At 39.9% G+C, this 24,640-nt stretch overlaps 1 protein-coding gene across 2 annotated transcripts in view; it reads left to right on the top strand.

Annotated features, from left to right (window-relative positions):
- CPM (carboxypeptidase M) overlaps positions 1 to 19,376 on the top strand; it is a 61,310-nt gene extending 41,934 nt beyond the window's left edge. For both annotated transcript variants that reach the window (XM_006205852.4, XM_072973048.1), the window contains exons 4-9: positions 5,951 to 6,123; positions 7,462 to 7,646; positions 8,342 to 8,512; positions 11,204 to 11,356; positions 15,500 to 15,648; positions 17,578 to 19,376. In XM_006205852.4, the coding sequence (XP_006205914.2) occupies positions 5,951 to 6,123; positions 7,462 to 7,646; positions 8,342 to 8,512; positions 11,204 to 11,356; positions 15,500 to 15,648; positions 17,578 to 17,820 (1,074 nt within the window). In that variant the 3' untranslated portion in view covers positions 17,821 to 19,376. The remainder of the gene's footprint in view (positions 1 to 5,950; positions 6,124 to 7,461; positions 7,647 to 8,341; positions 8,513 to 11,203; positions 11,357 to 15,499; positions 15,649 to 17,577) is intronic.
- The last annotated feature ends 5,264 nt before the right edge of the window (positions 19,377 to 24,640 follow it).

Genomic DNA, 24,640 nt, shown 5'->3' with positions numbered 1-24,640 from the left:
AATTTCATACTTGGTGGCATTAATTTATAGTTTATTGGATTCCAGATACATAATTGAAAAGCACTGTAAGAATTTGGATAATAGTGATCATATTTTTCAACCTAAAAATAAAAGATAAAAGGTTTTAATACACCTTCTAGGTATAAGAGGCAGTTTTTGGGATGTAGGTTGTATGCCTAAATGTCTGTACTTAGATGGTAATTTAATAATTTAACATGACCAAGAGGATATAACATCCAAAATTAGGGCCTGTCCTGGAAAATCTTGGGATGTATAGTCAACATGCAATAGAGGTTCCAGACTCACTAAGACAAGACCAAAAATTAAAGCTTGCCACTTCCTGAGCCCTTTTTTCCACCACTGTCCCAGATGCTGACAAAATGTTCTCAGTTATACAACATGGCTTTGGATAATTAATTCTTTCCTTTGGGATCTAGACAGAACTAATCTTTATTCCAGAAGTATTTAATTCCTTTTACTCATGGATTAAATTCCTCATACAACTATCCTTTTTCTATCTCCCCCTCCCCCCCTTTTTTTTTTTTGGTGAGACTGGGCCAGGGTGTCTAGATCCCGAGTCCTTGGCATGATCAGAATTGCTGGTCCCCACCCCTGTAAAAATGTGTTCAATATTGAAAATCCTTCCAATGAAGTAACGATCGTTTGTAGATCTCCCCTCGCTAAGAACCTTAAGTCCTCATGTGTTCAGGAAGTGCCTCAGAATAGTCGGAACTTTGTAACGGATTTGGCAACAGTAATCACCAATCATTTATTGAGTACATGCTGTACCAGGAGCCGGCAAGGTACCGGGGCTACAGGGAAAGCGGATACAAAGAATCTCTGCCATCAAAACTTAGACGGTGGAGTTTGGAGGGGGGAAGGGGTGGTCCTTCGGGGTCTGTCAGGCCGCCATAATGTATGTGAGCAGTATTAGGGTCGCACAGGTGAGGAAAGTTAAAGGGCCACATAGGCAGGTCACGGAACCCAGACTTTGGGAGGCCACGGAAAAGTGAGCTAGGTAATGTAATATCTAGGCTAATATTTGAAGACAAAGGTTTTAGCCAGGCAATCAGACAAATGAATCAAATCTGTAACACACTATGTGGACCCCCAGAACTGCCAGGCTTATTCCGCCCCCACCCCCCGCCCAAGAAGTTGCACCCCAGTGTGGCATTTAAAAAAGACTCCGCCATTAGGAGAGCTGAGGGTTTTGTGCCACCCTCTACCTCACTCTCACACAGTACACTACCAAGTCATGGACTGTTAACTCAAAAGTTTTTTCTAATTGTTTACAAACGTTCTTAGAAGAGCTAGAACACCCATTTTTATCTGGCAAATTCCAACTTGACTGAATTGAAGTAAAACTGGTAATTTATTTTCTGCTTTCTGGGTTACTGCCATTTTACCAGATGCACGATAGTGAGACTCCAGAAGCTGGTGCTCACCCAGCCATCCAGTCTCTTCTCTAGGGCTTCTTGCATTAAGTCTACAGTCTCACAAAAGGAAGTGTCACATGACAGGCTGGTTAAGCCAATGGAAACTGTTTTGACCACATTCTTTCTTAAAGTTTTAGTCTCTCTAAGGTTTCATATTCAAAGACTTAATTTTAAATGAAGGGAGGTCCATACATAAAACATGAATATTTGAGACATTTATATTAAGGTTGGGAAGAATTAATCTGAATAATATGTGCATAAATACACCATTACACAGACAGGAAAATATGATCCAAGAAAAAAGGACTTAAATCGAGAAATTTCACAGGGAGTTAATCTCACCATTTTTTAAATTATCTGACTCGAAATTGATTCTTTATCATACTTTCAAGAGTTTTATTTCACCCTCTGCAGTTAAGAACTTGTGGTTTGTCAGTGTACGGGGGTTCCATTTTCTTCACATCCTTGACAACATTTGTTATTTGTGTTCTTTTGATGATGGCCATTCTGGCAGGTGTGAGATGGTGTCTCATTGTGGTTTTGATTTGCATTTCCCCTGACATTAGTGATGTTGAGCAGCTCTTCATGTTCCTGTTGGCCATCTGCATTTTCTCTTTTGGAAAGATGTCTGTTTAGTTCTTCTGCCCATATTTTAAATGGGTTGTTTGTTTGCTTTTTAATTGAAGTACAGTTGATTTAAAATGTTGTATTCGTTTCTGGTGTACAGCATGGATGGACTTGGGGAGGGCACTGTTCTGAGTGAAATAAGTCGGACAGTGAAAGACAATACTATGGGATTATCGCTTGCATGTGGAATCTTAAAAAAAAAAATACAACAGACTAGTAAATGTAGCAGAAGGGGAGATGGACTCGCAGATGTGGGGAGGGAGGTGGGGGGGTGCAGGGTGGAGGTGGAGGATTGTGGGGTACGAACTATCAGGTGTAAAGCGGGCTGCAGGGGTGTGCAGCACGGGGACTATAGCCAGTGTTTTGTAATAGCTGTAAGTAGAGTGCAACCTTTGAAGTTGTGAATCACTGTACTGTGTACCTGTAGCATATGGTATTGTATATCAACTATACTTCAATTTTAAAAACATGATATTGTAAAAATAAATACATAAAGTTAAAAAAATTTTTTGTATTCAATTCCAGGAAGTTCAGAGTCTCCCAGAAGCCCTCCTATAAACTCTCTGGATTCTTTATGCCTTCAAAATACAGGGTTTGTCACAGGGAGAGCAATCAGGAGCCAGGAAGGCATGGCAGGAGCACAGCATGGAAGTCTTAGGGATGGGAGTGCCTTTTGGTAAGAGCAGGCTTTCCCAAAACTGTCCGACAGAACATGAAAAATCTTAAAAAACAGAATGTATTAAGTGTAGTTGCTGTATAATATAATATGTGCTGGTGTACAGAGTGGTGAATCACAATTTTTAAGGGTTATACTCCATTTATAGTTGTTATAAAGTGTTGCTGTAACCCCTGTGTTGTGCAGTAAATCCCTGTAGCTTGTTTTGTGCCAACAGTTTGTACCACTTACTCCCCTACCCTTCTACTGCCCCTTCCCTCTTCCCTCTCCCCACTGGTGACCCCCGGTTTGTTCTCTGTATCTGTGGGTCTGCATATTTTTTGTGATGTTCACTAGTTGGTTAGACTTTTTAGATTCCACACGTGGGTGATGTCATGCAGTATTTGTCTTTGTCTGACTTAATTCACTTAGCATGGTTCCCTCAAGTCCATCCATCTTGCTGCAGCATTCTTAAATATAAATGAAAAACTGAACATATTTGTATAGTTTTTTATATCATGTGGCAATGTGCCTTAAAGAAACAGTGTATCATACCTGATATATTGCACACCAGATACCATGACATATAGATGCGTGGTATTAAAATGTACCTTATTGGCAACATTTACTGAAAAACAAACCAAAAAAAACCTTGTGATTTGTTTTGGAATATGGAGACAAACAAAATACCTTGATCACACCTTTGTTTCCTTGAAAGAATCATGATTTTATTGTTTTTATAAAAACAACATAGGTTGTCTTTTAAAAAGTGACACTAGAAAGATAAGAGGAAATAAAAATCATTCAGAAATTATCACTCAGAAACCACTATTAGTAATATTTGCTAGACACCATTCTGGACATCTGTGTATTTCTGTAGTAAGAGAATGAAGGGAATCAAAAGGATATAAAATAAAATGTGTCATATTATATGTTATCTATAAAAGTATGAGATTTACTTTTACTTGAATTTAATGGAATAAAACTGAAGTGAAACGGAAGTAATGAACTTGGTAAGTATTTTCTCAAAAAAAATTAGTTATCAGAAGAGTCTTCTAAAGTCAAGAAAAAATTAGGAAAAAACTTTGAAATTATGATGATTTTAAATATTTTTAAACTTTGTATGTCTCATGCCCTGTTGCTATGAAAAGTGAAATTAGCACTTTGAAGTCTTCTCTCCTTTTCTATCCTCCTTTGCCCACCCTGTTAAGTATAAACCTTAACTTTTACCTTCTTGTACCCACACCACCCCAGTTGCTTAATCTGGTTAATTCTATAGCTTTATCACAGCGTCTTACTCTTCTTTGTTTTCATTTGCTAGTGGGTGGATGAATTTTATTGCCAGCTCATGTCTTGAGTTCCGGCACACTGAGCATGTTGGCTTCAGACAGTTAAGGGGAAATTCACATTTAGAACCATGTGGGGACTGTGATGTGGTTCCCTCGGTATTTGACTTAGGATTTGGATGGGCCTCAGGTTTTTTTCTGGTACATCCCTCTAACAGAACCATTCTTCAGTCTCCAGCCAGCATTTAGAGATCTCGCTTCCTCCTCCCTTCCCTTGACCTTTTTCTCTTCCCCAACCCCTTGCCAGAAGAGTTCCTTCAATCACGCTGTCCACATTTAAAGCCACCTTTCACAGTGTAAGAGTCACAGCCTCCCACTTACACTGGTTTCAAGGGGAGCCGGTAAGTAGCTTCCAAATGTGTTTGAGCTTCCAAAACACTGAGCTGGAAACCCAGCATGTGACTTACTTATTTTGATTATTAGTTTATAAGGACCTTTTTCAAGTGATAATTTTGAGTGTAAAAACAAAAATCAGTGGTGGAAGGTAGACGTGAGTAGGAAAAACTGAACTCAGAACTGAACTCAGTTCTACTCTGAATTTTATGGGGACCTGTAAATATGTGTAATTTATGTAAATACGTAATTCATCTATTTAAAATTTTCTCAGTTGGATTTTCAGTTAGTCTGTGTTCATTAGGATAACAAATTCATACAATGTGATCTTGCTTGCTGAGGAGAGGCATAAAGCATGGAACTGCTCATCTTCTGTCACAACAATGAGCTCCTACAGTGGACTCATAACTGAACGTGCTCTTCCTGCCCACTGCCTGCATTTAATGCGTCAGCAGCCCCATCCAGATTTAATCACCCGCTGCCCCAATTTCCCATTTACTAACCCCTCAGCAGCATCTGATCATATGTAGGAGGTAAATATTCCTTATTTAGAGTCTTTGAACTCAGGATTATGCTGGAAAATTAATAGAGCCTAATCAAAAATTTCCAGAAGGCTAAAATGTGAATTCCTTTAAAAAAATAAATAAGAAAAATAATAAATCTCTCCCTTGGGGATTATAAAGCAAGATCTTTCACAGGCTTTCAGTTTCCCAGCCACTATTGGTACATAAGGTAATTTTAGGTGAATGTGACCATGTTTGTTTTCAGTCAGGCTTTTATTTTATTGTACAATTAGAAACATATGTAGCAAAAGGGTAATTATACAAAGTTTTTCATTTTTAATGTAAGTAAGAAGTAAGCCACTTTAAAGAAAATACAAACTAAATGATACTGTAGATAATATGCAGATATGGCAAAAATGGTGAGGGTGATGTGCAAATGAAATGTGAGAATGCAGAAATCAAAAATACAGAGATACGGTCAAAATTGCACAAATGTGCAAGAGGGGAATTTGGAAATAGAACTTGGAAATAGGGGAATATGGAAGTCAGAAACCTATTTAAATTGCCTGTTACACACTTGGAGTCTCCTCTATTAAAAGCTGCATGTCTACTGCAGGGGCCTTCCGTCTCTCATACCCCGGGTCATGCACGGTGGGTTCTCACCGAGGTGCACGACTCCCCTGCCTAATTTCTAGCTCCCCACCCTCTCTCCACAGCACCAGGAGGTACTTGGAAGACAAGCAAATAGGAAATATAATAATAAGAATAACATTAACTCCACTCTAATTCTTTTTTTAAAGTAAGTTATTTACAGATGGGTACTTTGTTCAAAAATTAACTTCAAAAAACAAACAAACCCTTTTACAAATATTTTGCAGCACACTGGTGATTGACCGCCACGGGTCGGCGTATCAGGATATTAAGAAATGGTGGTCTGACAACTGGTTTTGGTCTCAGATGTCATGTGCAGAGTTTCTTGTTGGGAAGTTTGTGCTCTGGGAACTGTTTTCCTTGGACCTGACAATATCCTTTTCTCTTTAATACTCACAGTCGGTAGGGCGGGAACTGCTGCTCCATTTAATTGAGTATCTCGTAACCAGTGATGGAAAAGACCCTGAAATCACAAATCTAATCAACAGTACGAGGATACACATCATGCCTTCAATGAACCCAGATGGATTCGAAGCTGTCCAAAAGCCTGACTGTTTTTACAATAAGGGAAGGTAAGGATGAGCTAGTCTATCTCTATTTAAAAAAAAAAAAAAAACACAAAAAAGCCCCCATCAGATAGGACACCATCAAAGAGTTCCTGAAACATCTCATAGCCTGTGTCAGGTCATTACTGGGCTGAAAAGTCTTCGGGGTGCCCTGCTACTTTGACAGCCAGAAGTAAAATCCTGAATAAGGCTGCTTAATTTCTGTGCCCGTCTTACTGAGTCCAGCTTCACTGCCTCTCCCCCATCTCACCTGCTGCAGCCGCTCAGACCCTCCTTCACCTCCTGCAACCACCCGATTCCTTCTCACCTCAGGCATTTCCCACTCATCCCCCCTACTGCTTACACAGCATTTCCTCAAAGCTTCCTGTCATACATGAGGTCCCCAGTTATACTCATATCATCTGGAACTTTACCTTCACAGCACAACTTTAAATGCCTCATTTCTTGTTTATGTCCAGCTGTAAGCCACCTGAGGGCAGGGTCCCTGCTCCTCCCTGTTAAATCCCAGGGCCTAGCGTGGACCCTTGCCCCTCAGTAAGTATCCAGTGATTTATTACGCCAGCCCAAGAACTACCCACAAAGAGTGAATTTTATAGTATTTCTGACTTAAAATTTATTGTGTTTCAAGCTGCCTCAAGAAGTTTAGAATTTCTCAAATGTCTGAGTTACATTTATATTTGTGCACTTAAAAGTTTGTGTTTACCAAAAAGAATCACCACTTGATTCCCTTCCACTTCCAAGTTTTTTTAGCATATTTAAACATGGCCAGTCCACATTTCAGAAATACATTTGTATAAAACAGCATGTTCCTGTTTCTGTTATCAATCGCCATGGACCAAACCGCCCCAAAACTGAGGGACCTAAAACAACCACCTTTTTAATTTGGGCAGGGCAGAGCAGGGATGGCTAATCACTGTGCGTGATGTCTGGGGCTTCAGCTGGGGTCTGGCTGGGATGGTATGTCTGGAGTCTTAGTCTTGGCTGTCACCTGGGTCCCTCACTTCCCCCTGTGAACCCTCCATGTGGCTAGCATCAGGGTCTCAAGGTTCCACGTGGGAGTGTTCCAAGAGGAAAAGCCCCAAATGCAAACACTTTTCAAACCTCTGCTTCTATCCCAGTCACGGCTGTCCCCTTTGCAAGAACAAGTCACACACAGAAGGGGCCAACATATGGTGAATGCCAGGTGTGGTTCCTTGGAAGCTGCCAAGGCAACCATCCACCACTCTGTATTCATATTTTTCCAAATATGATAGCAAATAAATACCTGGAGCCCAAACCAAAGGTCTACACACTACATGAATCTGTTCCTTCACACACCTAAAACCTAAATTTTTTCTTTTAAAGGCATAATAGTAACTACTATGACCTGAATAGAAATTTCCCCGATGCTTTCGAATTTAATAATGTATCAAGGCAGCCTGAAACTGTGGCAGTCATGAAGTGGCTGAATACAGAGACGTTTGTCCTCTCTGCAAACCTCCACGGTGGTGCCCTGGTGGCCAGTTACCCGTTTGATAACGGTGTTCCAGGTAAGTGAACGTGGGCCCAGCTCTGGCCTTCTAAGTCCAGAGTGAAGCTGCAAACTCTCTGCCTCTGAAGGGGGATAAACTCTTCCTCTCCCCACTTAACTTCTCTGGGAGGGGTAGAAGCAGCCCCTTCCCTCGACCCTGAGCTGTCCTTCCTACAGTTTATAAATGGTGGATGGCAAGGTGGCTAAACTGACAACCAGCAGTGGAATTACTTGACATTCATCAGTGAAATAGTACAACTGGGATTTAGATTATCCCACAAGAGGCAACATGGCTAAAAGAAAATAAAGTGAATCATGTGAGTAATAATTGCTGATTCCTCTTAAAGCTGTGGGTTGAGGTACATACCAAGGACTTAAAATATTTGAGCGGCTCCCTTTAACCCCTCCAGTACCTAAGGAAAGTTTACTGACCTCCAGAAATCAGCAGAAGTAACTAAAAGGGTATTTAACTTTTAAGCTGACTGAGGCGGCGTTTGGACATGAATATGGTTTTGTGTGCTATCACCTTGTCTATGTCCATTAAACACTAGGAAGGAGAGTAGAGGGAGCATTCGTGGAAGTGGGTAGAGGACTTCTCTCTAGGAACTTGGAGCCTGTGCGTGGGACGTGGTGATGTACTTGCTAATACGGTGTGTGCTTCCTCTGACTCTCACATCATCAACTAAAAGGTCTTGGTTTATCTTTCGTGTATAGCGACTGGGACATTATACTCCCGGAGCTTAACCCCTGATGACGATGTTTTTCAATATCTTGCACATACCTACGCTTCAAGAAATCCCACCATGAAGGAAAGAAATCCGTGTAAAGCCAAATTAGAGTCTCAGAGTGGAATTATAAATGGATACTTCTGGTATCCACTCAGAGGTGAGTTTCTCCGTTCTACTGTTCTCCTTGTAACTTCACCCAGCTGGCTTTTGTTGACCCTGCAATAGGCAGAAGTTGGCCAGGCACAGGACAGTCCTCTCACTCGTGTCTCTGTCAGCTAATATCACAGAATAGTGGGGGTACGGATCGTTGGAGAGGTGCTCCAACATGTTCCCACTGCCAAGGCCTCCTTAGTTTGGACGCTTGTTCAGCATTTACCTGGGAGCCAGGAACTGTGTCAAGAAAGATGAGCAGGACACAGATCTTAAGTCCTAGTTTAATAGGGAGGAGCAATATGCAAATAAACCATTGTGATGGCAATGTAATTAGAATGAAAATAGAGGTTTAGAAAAGGCACAGTGTACCACACAGCTGTGAAGCCAAAACACAGTAAGGAGTAGCGAAGACTATGGAGTACGATGCTTCTGTCTGATCTACTGGGATCCAGTTCACTGTGGCCATGCCACAGTGGGGGCCCCCAGTTGCCAGGCCTTCCAGTTTGTGAAGTAAGCCGAATGTGTACATGAAGTCTCCTGATTTTAAAGCTACTCTGCAGACTAAACAAAAAAGCCCTCTAATTTTCCCTCCTTGGAACAGGATAGCCAGGGGAGGGAGGAACTTGCCATGTAGGGAACGTGGGAGGGGGGATGGTGTTGTCAGAAGGAATAATATAAGCAGAAGCCCAGGGTGTCAGAGTCCTAGTCTGGAAATTGTGAGAGATGGGGAGGGACCTAGCACAGAAGGGCGAGAGGGCCGACAGTGGGCTGGAACCGGGTTTCCACTGCCTCAGTGAAAAGGGCCCCGCTTCCAGACTGGTTAGGCTGATCCTACCAAGAGCAAGCTGCAGCCTGCATCTGCACACAGGCCACTTCCCTACTTGTCACTTTGGATGCACAGGCTATCAAGCAGTCTTGCACAAGCTGATACCTTTGTGTCTGGGCAGGCGTCTGCCAGCTTTCCAGGTAATATAAATAAGCACAGACCACAACCGATAGGCACCAGGGCCAGCCAGATACCACAACATCCCAAACATTTCTCTGATGTACAAGATACAGCCTCCGGACTCCCACCTTCGGGCTGCAGCCTAGTCCCCACTCACTGCTCTCCACAGGGAGGAAAGGGCCCCTTCTGCCCCGCAGCACAGCTGTCCTTCCTGTGCACTGTCTAACTTTCACGACACATCCAGATGTGTGGGAGATTAACTAGGAACCTAACTTGGAATTGTCCCCTGCCTGTGCCTGTGTAAGCTGTGTATCTTTCTGAGAAAAAAAGGCAGGCAGAGCCAGCTTAGGACAAAGTATTCTGGCTCAGCCTGGAGGTTTTGTTGGCCAGGCCCCCGGCCTTACCCAGGGCTGCACGCTCTCCACACTTTGCATTCCCCATCCTGTGTGCTTTGCACACCTGTTTTGCCATTTAACTTCTTTCTACCTGAGACACAGCCATCCAGCCAAGGGCTTTCGTTTTATTTTGTTTCTCTCTTCTACTTCTTGGTGAAACCGAGGTCCAAGAAAAATACAAAATTTCTAAGTAAAGGAAAATAAAGGACAGAGAAATTCTTCCTGGTTGGATGTTACTCTATATTTACATAATATTTTTACCATTTTCTGAGCATAAAAATCTTTTTACTTCTTTACTTCCCAAATACCCTGATGGAATTGAGAATACATATTGTATTGGGAAGATATCAAGTGCAGCTAATTAAAATCTGGCAGAGACTACTTCCTTCAAAGTTACTAGATTTCATCAAATTCAAAATGCCACTGATTGTAAAGTACAAGTCTCAGCAAGCAAGAAAGAAATTACCAGCCTAATAACACCAGGATGTTTTTCATTCATCCACTTTAAGATACACCTGAAGTCAGAGCTTTTAAACTATGAAAAGTTTTGCATCTTAGGAAATAAGATTATAACCCTTTGACAATAGGGTGTCAAGAGGTAAGAACTGGGACGCAAGCATGGGCAGGGGTAGCCCTAGGAGCAGCAGAGGCCTGGGTCTCCCCTCCCAACGGTCAGCAGTGCCCCCTCCTCTTACCCTCGACACAGTGCAGAGCAGTGGGTGCGAGCCCCAGGGCTGGAGGAAGATGGCCCGCGCGTCGGTCTCTGCCATTCACTGGCAAGAATCCTGGGCGTGTTACCTACTGTTTCTGATTAAGTTTCCTCCTCTGTAAAATATGGGTGATAATCGTCATGAGGATTAAATGAGTTGATAACAAAGCTGCTCAAACAGCACTAAGCAAGAGCGAACTCTCAGTAAACATTAGCTGTTATTATTCCTCCAAATTAGTATACTGAGCTTTATAGAATAAGTGTGTTTACGAATGACATCTCACTCTAGTTTGTATCTGTTTAAGATTTAATTTAGGAAAGAAATGTAATTCAAAGAATCCTTTTTTTAATGTATGATTGTAGAAAAAAAGGGCCCTTCCCCTGCTTCTCACTTCATTTTGATGCAGACCTGAATGTCAGTTAGCTCTGATTCAGCTGCCTATATGGGAATAGCTAGGCTGCTTGGTCATGCCTGGATAGTAAAACGTCAAGCCCTAATTGTACACGCTAATATGTCAAATTCATCTTTTCCTGTTCACATGTACTTTCACTGCAACTGTCTGATTCACCTGTCCCCAAGGTACGTGATACTTGGCTTCACTCCAGTTTTAGACCTTAACAAAAATGAAATATGCTTGTGTTTAGGTGGAATGCAAGATTACAACTACATCTGGGCCCAGTGTTTTGAAATTACATTGGAGCTGTCATGCTGTAAATATCCTCGCACGGAGATGCTTCCAAGCTTCTGGAACAACAACAAGGACTCGTTGATTGAATATATAAAACAAGTGCACATAGGTTTGTAAGATTTTCTTACTAATTCCTGTTAATTCAAAATAGAGCATCTGGCAAAATCTTTGGGTTGAGAAAGTGCAAGCCCCTATTTGTTTTCTAGGTTCAGCCTCATTTTCAGTACCAGAACTAATGGTTCAGAATTCTCTCTGCAGCATGTGAGAAACACAGCACCCATCAGTTCATATAAGAGAAATCATGGTATGTGTTACTTTAATATGGGGGTGTTAAATCCAGGGTACTTCTGATTTGACGTATTGAACGACCTGGAAATCTGGCAAAAGATGAGGAAAACAGGCTGATACTGTTTCATCATCACCCGTTCAGGGAAAAAAAAATTTTGCTTGCCACTTGCCATACAATATCACAAACCCAGAGAACACTGAACATGCCATTTTGCATTTTTTTCTAGAACTGGGTGGTGACCTAGCACCGTCAGCTTCAATCCCTCCCTCAACTCTGCCAAAAGACCTGGCTCTAGGAGTCTCCACAGCCATTTTTTGATGGCTGTCTGGCCTTTATCACAGCTGGACAGACTAAATGTGACAAGAGTGGTCATTCTCAAACGTGTGCAGCAGACTTACCTGGAGGGTTTGTTAAAACAGATTGCCAGGGCCCATCCTCAGAGCTCTGTAAATTAAATAACATACAAATTATAGTATTACTATTTGTTATTAATTTGAAGGGCTTACAGGTCCATTTACAAGGTTTTATAAAGAATATTCCTCTATCCGCCTGTCCCTATAATTAGATGAGCACAGCTTCTTTGAGAGAAAAAAATGTATATATAAACACATCAACCCTGCCCCCTTGTGGTTTAAAACAAGCATTTTTTTTTCTAGTTTAGTAATGAAATCCTATGTCAAAACCCTGATACAGTGTGCTTACGTTACTTGACAGAGGTTCTCTCCACGTTGGTGCCCTAGTAGGAAGCCAAAGAATATCTCTGATTGTGGATAGTGGAAGCAAACATCTCTTTACCGCTATTGCTCTGGTTTAAGGAAATTACTGATGTTTTTGTCAAGCTGCATCACATTCACTGGTTCAGTTTCGTCACCTGCTAAGATGGTCTGTGAGATTTCCAGATGGGTCAGAGTCCCTGGCCTACCTTGTGTGGGAAGGAGAGGCCTCCTGCTCTAAGGGAAGGGCCTGGCCAAGAGGGCAGGAGCCTGGGTGAGGCCCAAGCCGTTCTGTCATCTGCCCTGTGTGAAACCTTGCAAGCATCTGCCCTGTCTCACCCCTGCTTGTTCTAAGGCTCTGATGGGGTCGTTTTTTTCAATTAAATCTCACTGCCAGCTAACCTCAGGCCCTTTGGTCCTGCGTAGTCATGCTTAGAGGGTCGACGAAGCTTGGGCTGGGATGAGGGTGAGGCAGACATGAAGGCGAGTCTGAATTCTAGGCACCTGTAACGTCCTGCTTGTCCCCTCTCCGGGAAGAAGCAAAGATGAGCAAGGTAGGCTGTTACCTGCTGCTGTTCTGTCCCCTGAACTCCTCAGAGCAGATCTGAACCCGGAGGTTTGGGGAGCGGCCCATGGCGCCCAGAAACAAGGCTCTGGTAGGTGCTGAGTTCTAGAAGCCTGTGAGACACAGGTGCACCTGTCATCAGGTCCAGGAAAAAAAAAAAATTAGGGAAAAGTAAAAGGCAACTCGGGCTTTAGGAGTTTACTTAACGTTCGAGATAAAAGTTTTGTTGGTAAATGTCAGAACTTTTACATTTCATTTTAACCTTTTCTGAATGAAACTAATGTGTGCCTTATATTTTTCTGTCCTGGTAAATAATAGTAACTAAGTATAACTGGGATAGTTCAGGGTCCTTTTTTCATCATGGCCTCTCTCGTTTATGTCATTAAGGTAACATGACTTTTCACTGAAGTGAGCAAACTGGTCTGGGAAAATTGGATTTAAAAAGAGGAGTTTTTCATTAACTGTATTCCTGAAATTGAGGTGAGGGGTATGATGTAGTGTGGGCTCTGGACACTAGTGTATTTAGAGCCAGGCTGTGCTGTTTAGTTGGTTATGTGAGCTTGAGGAGGGTATTTAATAATCCAAAACCTTAGTTTCCTCATCAGTAAAATTGTGGTAACATTGCCTACCTCATAGAGTGGATGTGAAGATTCAATGAGAAAATTTACAGTGAGCACTTCGCATAGAGCCTGTAAATGTTTGCACCTGCCAGTAGAAATAAAACTCCCTCAATCTAGTCCACGCCTCCAGGCAACCCTGCGAGTATAATACTGTTTCCCATGCAGTGTGCCTGACCATGAGACAACTCTGTTGAGTCCCTTGCATAGATAGGTGTCTTACTGTAAATTAATACATTGGCATTTCTGAGCTTCGTTCAGGATTTTATGGAACCCACCTAAGCAGGCAGTGTGCAGTACAGCTTGGTGACTGAGTGAACAACTTGCAAATGATAGGAATAGATTTAGATTATCAACTGTGTTCTCCAGTTTTGGTAATATGTGCTATAAATGGAATAGTCAACGACAAACAAATTTAACTGATAAATCAGATTGGTAGCTTGATTGTGTTGTATATTATATCAGAAATAAGTTTACTGAATTCTGACTCAAGATGGTGACATAGGAGGATCCTGACCTCACCACCTCCCACAGACACACCAAATCTACAACTGCACATGGAAGAACAACTGTCTCTGAAAGAAACCAAAAAACTACCTGAGCAACTCCTACACATGGGATAAACAAGAAAAAACCCACATCCAAACGGCTGGGAGAGGCTGAGACAAAATCCTGCCATAAACCCCATCTCTGGCACAGCAACCCACAGTCAGGAACTTACAACTCCAAGCTTCTCCCTGAGAAGCGAATGAACCCCACACTTGGCACCCCAACTTTTAAGACCTGAATCAAGAGACAAGCCTGCAAAACATCTAGCTTTGAAAGCGAGAGCTCACATCAACAAGGCTATAGTGAACTGAGAAACGGTTCTTCCGGGACTCAGACTTACCCGGCTATGCCCAGGCCCAGTGCTGGGGCAGCTGACTGAAAAGTGCCCAGTCTTTCGGTGAAAGAGGCCGGTTTCCTTGTCTGAAAGCTTCGGCCTAAAGAGCAGTCAGCTAGTTTAACACGCTCTAGGGGCGGACTGAAAGACTTCCCAAAGATGGAGGCCAGTGGCTGCCATCTTTGCCCTGTCCCTCCGCCTCCCTCCAGGATGCTGGTGTCTCCTGGAAAAGGACTTTGTGCTCTGTTGATGGGAATATAAATTGGTGCAGCAATAGGGAAAATAGTATGGAGATTCTACAAAAAATAGAACTACTCTATGATCCAGTAATTCTACTTTGGATAAATATCCAGAAGGAAATGAAAACACTAACTTGCAAAGATATCTGCACCCCCATGTTCACTGCAGCATTCATGAAAGCAACCTAACTGGATAGATGAACAGATAAAGAAAATGTGATATATTTATATATTCTGCCATAAAAAAGGAAGTCTTGCCATTTATGACAATATGGACAGGCATTGAGGGCATTATGCTAAGTGAAATAAATCAGAAAGACTGATACCTTGTAATCTCACTTACCTGTGAAATCTTTAAAAAAACAAACTCATAGATTGGTAATTGCCAGAGGAAGGGGGTCGGGCAAAATAGGTGAAAGTGGTCAAAAAGCACAAACTTCCAATTATAAAATCAGTCAGTCCTGGGGATGTAACGTACAGCATGACAACTATAGTTAATACTGTGCTGTATAACTGAAATTTGCTAATAGTAAATCTTAAAAGTGATCACAAGAAAAAATTGTAACCACGTTAATTGGGCCTATTGCAGTGACTGTTTCACCATATATACGTATATTAAATCATGTTGTATACTTACAACTGTCATTTCAATTATATCTCAGTTTTTAAGTTTACCATCCATTCTCACTTTAACTCAAAACAGCAAAATATTGTGCATATTTTTAAGATTTTTTTCTGTAAATGTACATCTACCTCATTAAAATGATCTAATCCTCATACTACTTTTGACCATGTCAATTATATTTGCTCATGTACAACTAGATCATGTAAAAGTTAATTCCAAGAAAAAACATTTTTCTAGAAAAATAAATTTTCATATAGTAAAAAAATTTTTTTCATATGCCATAAAATGTGGTATTAACATTTAATTCTTTTTGTCTTGTAGGTGTAAAGGGTCAAGTGTTTGATCACAATGGGACTCCATTACCCAATGTAATTGTAGAAGTCCAAGACAGAAAACATATCTGCCCCTATAGAACCAACAAATTCGGAGAGTATTACCTCCTTCTCTTGCCCGGGTCCTATGTAATAGAGGTGAGTATACAATGCTAGTTATTGTTATTAAAATATTATAAAACTCATAGTACTTACCTGGAAGGGATCTAAAACAAGTCCGGAAGGCCCCAAAGTAGATACATCAGGGCAGAAGAAAAGGCCGATGTCATGTTTGCATTTGGCAGGGAGTGGGTGAGGTGGCAGAAATAGGAACAAACCCCCCAAGTCATGTTTTTTTCCAACTGGCAATTATTTTTTTAATAGAAGCAAAATTCCATTTCTGGTGATACATTTTAGGATTAAAAATGGAACAAAACCTTATTAATAATAAGAATTAAAAAAACCAGTGTAGCCAAAGTACTTCCAAGTTTCATGGAATACTACTTTAACGCCCTTTGCATGAAACATAATTTTAACAATTAAACAGATTGTGACTGTCATTACAAATAAAATTTGATCCACAAAGTTTACCCCTATATTGAGCGATAGACATATTTTGCAGCCTTCCTCATAAGCAAATGATGGTGAGTTTTCCAATCAATGCAAGTAAAATTCCAGGTTTTAGTTCTATTTAGAAGCATGTTTGAGTCATTTCTTCCTCTAAGGAGGCATGGACTAGTTTGAGCCTAAATGCGTGTATGTGAATGAACTAAATGAATAAGTATATGATTTCTTTGGCCTCTTCCTCTTTGATGTGACTTTTTCTAAGAATGTCAAGATTCTTCTAGTTTGCTTAGTGGGTCTGATGCCAGCCCAGCCCTGGTAGTCATTCTATACAGAGCTACTCTGAGAGAAGGTTATCTATTCTGTAGTGAAAATTGGCTTAGCAGTTCATTATTTCATCTTTAGGAGTTAATAAAAGGCATGGTTTTCCATTTATAAAACTCTGTAGGATTAAAAAAAAAGAAAAGAAAAGAAACCTGCTCCACAGATTATCCCCAAAGTGCCCAGCACTTTGAGTGAGAGGCTCATCGATGGCTAACTCTTCTCTTGAGCACCTCTTCCTGCTGAGATGAATAGAGCTGGAAAGACCTCAACTTACTATGAATCTTTACCTTTAAAAAAAAAAAAAAACACCCTGTTTTCCTGTTATTTACTGTGGCATGTTGTATTCTGTGAAAAAAAGAGGATTTTCCTTGTAGTGAATCTAAATTATTTTTATGCAATCCCATAAATAAGCCACATCTTTACAAAATAAAGTTATAAATTGTTCATTTTCAGTTAGATTAACACAGCGTATGTTGGTTTTAGTTACTAGTTCTAGGGCAAGAGAGGAAGGTAAGACTCTGGAAGCTGAAATGAGTGGCTAAAATATGTGCCAATTAGTGGTTACGTAAGTGTTACTCCCTGTCCTTTTTCCCTCTCTACCATGTATAATAAAAGCATTTCTCAGTGGATATGGTCTATAGTTAGCTTAGCATTTGTCTTTTTCCTGATCATTTCCTCCACCAAAAATATAAATCTAGCTGAAGACTCAGACTCATATGGACAAATCCAGGTAAAAATCAAAGCTTTTCAAGGAAGCAATAAACTTATACACTCAGATCAGCTGCAAGGAAAATGGAATAAATTGAGAAAAGAATTTCACTTATAAATAATCTTGATACCGAATCAGGGTATTGAGCACAGACTTGGGACAAAGAGAAACAGTCAACCCTTTACCTTTGCTCTCCATGAAAACAGTGGAGGCAGAAATCAGTCTATTGCTTCGGACTTCTGACTTGCATCTTCAGATAAAGGAACTGTCTTTATTGCAGTCTGTAATTCTCAGCAATAGCATTAACAACTGTGGTCCCGTCAATAGGCATTGGATAACTCAGCACTGAAGCTGGCTCTCACTAGCCTGGGAGACCTGGCAGATGTTATGTGTTTTATAAAGGCTGCGTTTTAGTGATGGATATCTGTGTTTTTAGTGTTGGCAGCACAAAACATCTGAAGTCACTCAGATAACTGTTTGTTTCCTCTCAGGTTATAGTTCCTGGACACGATCCACATCTCACAAAGGTGACTATTCCCTCAAAATCCCAGAACTTCAGTGCTCTTAAAAAGGATATTTTACTTCCATTCAGAGAGCAGTTGGATCATATCCCAGAATCACATCTTTCATGTCCCATGATTCCTCTTTATAAAGATTTGCAAGGCCACTCAGCTGCAACAAAGCCCAGTCTGTTCTTATTTTTAGTGACTCTTTTTCACATCTTGTTCAAATAAAGCAAAATGTGAAACTCAACCCCCATCACCACCTGGAATCAGGGATTACTCATGCCAGGTTACTGCAACTCTAACTCCCTCTGTGGGACCCTGACTGGATAAATGCCACGGTCCTTCCCTGAAAAGAGGTTCCAGATCCTGCAACAAGCAATGAATGGTAATAATGAAAGGAATGATTTAGTCTTAATGATGGAAGACACCTAGCCATCGAGTACTGCCCACTTACGCTTAATCTTGAAGTAGTCTTAGAAATTTCTAAGAAGTTAAACTTGAGAAGAAAAAAGTTCCTGCAAGAAAAATAGGAGCTAATTTTGTATACAGAGCCAAATGAATATAAGCAATGAAGATGAACATTTGTTGACTACCTACTATATACATGATCTTGCCACGTGTGCTGTATGTGAAGAGAGTGCCATATGTATAATTTTCAGCACAAGAAGAAATGATGACAGGACTGAGAATATTAAGTTTTGCCAATGTTCTAAGAAAATACAAGAAAAAATAGGCAACCATGTCTTGGTGGCCCAAGAAATATGGGATGACAAATTTGTCTACAGAGCCCCCAAATAATAGTTCAGTTAAGTAAGGGCCCCTGCCTTTCTGCAGCCGGATGCCACAGTCCTTTGTTATGCTGAAGATCCCTAAATGCCTGAGCTTCAGACTCAGGTCTGATTGCCCACTGGATGCATCTACCTGGATCTGACTTACAGATACCTCCACCTCATCATGTTGAATATTGAACATACTGTTCTCCCCAGAGCTGCTCTTCCTCCTGCATTCTCTGAGTTGCTGACAGCACCAAACTAGAAACCTGGGAGTCACCCGTGACACTTCCTCTTCCTCCTCCATCCCATATATTCAATCAGTCACTAAAGATTGTTATCTGTGTCAACTGATTCTACCCTTTCTTCATGGCTGCTAACAACTGCCAGGTTTAGGCTGTCATAGCTTACCTGCAACCATGGCAACAGCTTTCTTGGTCTCTTGCTCCCAGCCTTCCCCTCTTCAGATCCATCCTCCTCACAGCACTGGAGAAAGGAGTCTATTTAAAACAAAAATCAACTATCAACTGCTTGTAATTCCTACACACATAACAGGCTGTGTGTGTCTGGAATGCCATTCTGACCAACTACCTTTTCTTTCCCACTCCTTTGAAACTTGGTTAAGGTATCAACTCCTCTGGGAGACCTTTGCTGACCATTGTCCCATTCCACCCAGTTTCATCTCCTCCTGTCAATCTGGGGGCCCCACCTCTTTGCTTCCCCAATTAAACAGGTTACCTCTATTATGGGATTTACAACACTGTATTATGATCTTCTACTTCCATGTGTGATTTTTTCTCTAGTAGAGTGTGAGGTCTTTGAGGCCAGGGTCTGTTTAATTTGTTTGAAAAACTTACTTTTTTTAATCCTCAGATCCTAGCACATGGTGGGACCTGAATGAATGAACAAAGGTTTCTAGCAACTTGCTACTGTTAAAACATTGTAAGAATTGGGGGGGGGGGCATTAAACAAAAAAATAGCAACTGGGGTAAGTAGATTTCTGAATGCTGTGTACTGCTCATAGAAAGTGAGTTGCTTTGGCTCTTATTTTAAATTGAAAGTTCTATGGGATCTGGAAACAAAAACTATACTGGGCTTGGTACATGCTTGGGAACCACATCTGAAAAAGAGATACATGGGCATTTAGGAGCTATTCCTGTGCCAGGTTTATTCTACATGCATAAAATCACACATGTTAATACAAGCAAAATTTGTTAACTTCTTTTAAATCTGGTAATAACCTGAATATCTTGATCATTTTTATTTAAATAAGCAGTAGTTTATTATACACTGGAAAGTATACATTAATATAATATTGCAGAAAACTATTTTGGTATATTACATGTAAAAGTACCTAAAACTCAACTTGATATACCATCAAGTCCTAAACAATTTTCTATCCAGTATTCTAACTTTTCCTTTTCTAAGACAGCAATTTTTGAAGGGAAATGAACCAAAATCTGATTTGGTTCATGAGCCTTAATGTAAATTTCTTAAGAGAATGTTTTTAAAGTCAGAAATTTTTATCAGAATCAAACTTAAAACCATTTAGAGGTAAGCAGAACAATTTAGAGTAATTTCCAAACCAAATATAAACCAAATCTGAATTTAGTTCAGAGCAGGTTTGGGGTACCTATTTTGCAGCAACAGCTCTGTGCTTGGAAATGAAGTCTGTTACAAGGATTTAGTGCGGTAGAATCCCAGCTACACCCTCCACTAATCAAGTGAAGTGCTCAAGAGGAGAAACCATCATGGAATGCTCACTACAGTGAGACTAGATCCCCACATCTCCCTGCATAACACCTTTCCTCCTGTTCTCCACCCCCTTGAGCTGGTGGTTATGCTCCTCGGGTTCTAAGTTCAGGTATAGTTCCTTTTATAAAGAAACCAACGTGGTAAATGTTTTCAAGATAGGAGAAAAGAAGGTAGCATATGTAATAAAATGATAATTAGAAGGCAGGAGGAGCCTTGTGATCAAACACACCCCACATTCAGTTACCTTACCTATAAAATGAAGGCCTCTGCTTGGCTAACTCTGTGACTGTCAGAAGCAGTGGTGTAAGATGCCACACACTGGTGCCAGGTTTGGTGCTTGCCCAGGTGGAGCAAGAATAACACTGAAGGGGCATAAATATTTTGAAGGCAGTATAATATAACTTACTAGAGACCAATAAACAGAATTGGCCTAAAAACTGAAAACACTGGCTAGCTAAAATGACCATTTAATAACATTTAAGGAAACATTGATGAAGTAACACAGCTTTTTCTCTTGTACCTCCTCAAATTATAATAAATGTTAACATGAATGAATTTAAATGGTGGGGAGTATTTTAGAGAAATGTTGAGTCCCTGCAGATAAATGTCAATGTCAATTTTGGTGCTTAATTTATCGCTGACTTGAGCTGTTGGATGTTATCAGAAATGTTATAAAGCCTCTTCTCAGTATTTCTACAAGTCTAAGAAATCAACATTTCCATTCCAGAAGCAAATTTGCATTTGTAATGTTTCTTAAAATGGTAGGAGAGGTTAACTCTACCTTTAGAAGGTAAAAATATCTGGCACGATTAGAAATATCTTTTCCCAGGGAATTCAGAAAAATGAGCATAGCATATTGTCTCACCACAACAGGGTAAGTTTCTGATTGAAAAATTTGGTTCTTATTCCACATGGTGACAACAGTTGATGCCTGTTTTATGACAGATTTAGAATGAGGTTAGGGGAACAATGATGACGGTTAAAGAGGGGGAAAAAAAGTTGACAGCACGTAAAGTAGAAGTTTGAAGAGAAGAGTCTAACTTCGTTATAGTATGTACCACTGATAAAGCAAATATTGTACTGTATTGCTCACAAACCATTTTACCATATTGTAGCATGTGAACTACTCCACAGCCTGATAGATGTTGCATAAGCTGATTTTACAAGTTTTCTCAGTGACTCTTGTACTATAATTAAGAACTTAAAATGCACGAATTGTCTAAGACTATAAAGTTTTATTGGGTAGGGGCCATGACTACCTCTGAATTCAGTAAAGTGAGAATATTTCTGATTCTCAATAAAGAATATTCATATGAACAATGAATGTTGTTTCTTTCCATTACATTACCTTGAAAACAAATACTTATGCCAGTATACAAAGTTCACATACCAGAGAGAGCTGATAAGCAAATAAAGCCTGGGAAAGACCGAATCTAATGACCTTTTATGAGGCAATAATATTGCAATAACTCTTCAAAGCTCAAGTAGTCCTTCCAGAACAGTTTATATGATATACTATATACCCATTCAAATTAACTTGTGTCACTGGGCAGATGATAGGTGAAAAGTGTGCCTACTGGTGCAAAAAAAAAAAAATACACACACACACACAATCACGCAACCCCTCCCCACACAAAACCTTTGGAAAATTCCCAGGGCACAGTGATGTAGTAAAGGATATCTGAAAAATAATGCAGGAAAGAAGTGGATTTCCCAAACAGACTTAGCCATGGAATCATTTTCTTAAATACTTAAGCCTTGTACCATCGCTCTGAACTTACGTATCTAGATTTCTAAACACATTTTGGGAAATGCTGATATATAGAGGGTCTTTTGTCCTGAATGTTTTACTGATTTCAACGTGCTTTTGAAGGACAGAACAAAAAAGGATTTGCCTCCTCTAGGAACTGGAAAACTAACAGTCTTTCCTAGCCCTCATCACTGCAACCTCTGTTAATACTGAACATCTAGTCGTAGGACAGAGAGGCTGGGCTAATTAATGTATGGCTGCCCCGAAACACGCTAAATACTTCAAATGAGACAAGACTGAGTAGGAAATGACTAATTTACAGGTACCGATTTCTAAAAAGTGACAAATATTTCAGTTAAGAAAATAAATTGGGGAGAGTTTTTCTATTTTCAGAAGAGAATTCATTATATAGGAACACTTTTAGCAAGAGTTTCTGGTATATTTTAGCTAGACTTTGATACTTAAATTTGCAGCTCCTTATAGCATTCATTGCTCCCCACCCTGCCCTCCAAAGCAAGGTACAATTTTTAAATGAACTAACATTTAAAATATTAGACATAGTGAAAAAAAGAAAAATTGTAAGAGAGATTAGTTCATTTTGGGGATGGTAAGATGTTTTTGTTTTTCCTACTTCATTTTTGAAATTTTCTATTTACTACTTTTATAATGAAAGAACTGATTTAAAGAATGGAACCTCAGATTTTAGAAGCACCAGTTTACACAATTGCTATACTTTCTTACATATTCATTAAAATTTCCAGAGCTTATACTAAAATAACAGCTGATTAACAGTCAGTTAATTAAAACATTTTTTCCCTGATTCTGGACAGATTCTTAAACACTAAAGCACAGTATTCGTCTCATGAAGCTCTGAAGGGTGAATGTGAAGCTCGTGTTTCCTTTAACAATTGAAATAGAACTCCTGTTATTTGCTTTCTAGTCTAACCATCCATCTTCTGGGAGTAGTCTGTACATACTGTTATGAGTCTACCTACCGTTAGTGGATGCCTTCAGAGGACTCCCAATGTGGTGCTTCCACCTGGTGGTTAAAGAAGTGCTTAACTACAGAGATTTGGTCTTCTCAACATGCCTCTTAAAAAAACAAAATAAATGATTGTGAGAAAAGGTTAAAAAAAGTATTTTTTATACAGAGGGATGTTCTGTTTTTTTTTAAGAAAAGCTTTCCCAATTCTGTTACAGTTTTGAAACCGTACCAACTTTTAAAGACCACTGTTTCCTTAGAATGTTTCTCGTTTGCCATTTAAGTAATTTATTGTATGGACAGTATTTTTTCAGGATGATCCTTACAACTGTCTTTTCCTCTTGTAAGTTAGAACTGCACAGCTGATTTCCTTGCCAATCAGCATCCTTTATTGTATGCCTACTGTGCACACAATGTATAGTATGAGGCACCTGGGGGAAGAAGGCAACACAAAAGGATGTTACAATCTTCTGTGAAGATACAAAGCAGCATGGCAGTGAATGTAAGTGTGAACAGAGCACTCAGAGTTGAGACAATACAGGAAAGAAAAAAAAAAAGGAGGGGGTGGTGAATTTAAGTCTAGCTAAGCTGGGTTTTGGAAGTGGTTATGGTCATGAATGGATGGGAGAAGGGTATTATTAAACAACTGCCATTTAATAGAAATCCTTCCCATCCACCAGACTCCATCCCAGGCTCTATTCATTTATTGTTTCTAATTCTAAGGTGACTAAGAAAGGAGTACCAGATCTGCTATTTGAATTTAGCGTGTCCTACTCTACTAGGATAAAAATAAAAAGAAGTCATGGGAGAATCAGGAGACAAATGACCTTTGTTGCAGCAAAAAGGATGAGAGCAGAGAGCGGTGAAAAGAAAGCCTATATTTGATAGCTCTAAAAGTCTAAAGTGATCAGGCAGAACATGTGAGATAATGTCTAAAAGCGATAAAATTACTGAAGCTTTTTTCCAATATTTAAATCAGGGAAGTGACATGAAGATACCTATAAGCTATCTATAAATGTACCCCCCCCAATAAAGGTAATGAAGTCAATTTAGGCAGATGTTACTGTGATCTTGGAGGAAGGCCTAGTACAGGGTGTAGCCTGGAAAGGTGTGAACCAAAAATAAACACATAAAAATACTAAAATTTAACTGCGAAACAAATGAAATTAACCTAACATGACAGTAACCTAAATAAATAAATAAAAGTTGAAAAAGCTGCAATTTAAAAATTGTAATGTAAAAGGTATTTTGATAAGTTGACTAAGTTGTTGGCTGAACATATAAATAGTAGTATTCTCAAAGCAGAGCCATGGGACTGAAACAAGGATGAGTGGAAAATGTCTATCAATTTTTCAAAAATAGGAATCTTTAAAGGAGAGCTTTAAAAGTAATAAGCATTCAAGTATGTTTTTGGATCACCACTCTTCTAAAAACAATTATGATTCTCTTATCCAAAATATTATTCTAACATTTTAATACATAATTTCAAATGCGTTAAACCTACTAATAACTTACTGAACACATGGGGAGTCTCCCATCTGCTTGTCACTTCATGCTGCCCCCATTCCACTTTCTGTTGCTTTTTTGCTAGTTCCTGTTAACAGTTTATTTTACAATTTGTCATTGTATTCAACACTTCTGAGCACCTTCTAAATGTGCTGGTGATTTCAGGTATTTCTTTTTTAAGCAGTATTTGTAAATATCAAACACACACACACACACACAAACCCCCAAACAATTCCCTATCGTATATAATTGAAAGCTGGCTGTATGAGAGACAATATGGCCACA

Source organism: Vicugna pacos, chromosome 12 (assembly GCF_048564905.1).
Source record: "Vicugna pacos chromosome 12, VicPac4, whole genome shotgun sequence".
NCBI classification, from domain to species: Eukaryota; Metazoa; Chordata; class Mammalia; order Artiodactyla; family Camelidae; genus Vicugna; species Vicugna pacos.
This window is presented reverse-complemented; position numbering and strand designations above follow the sequence as displayed.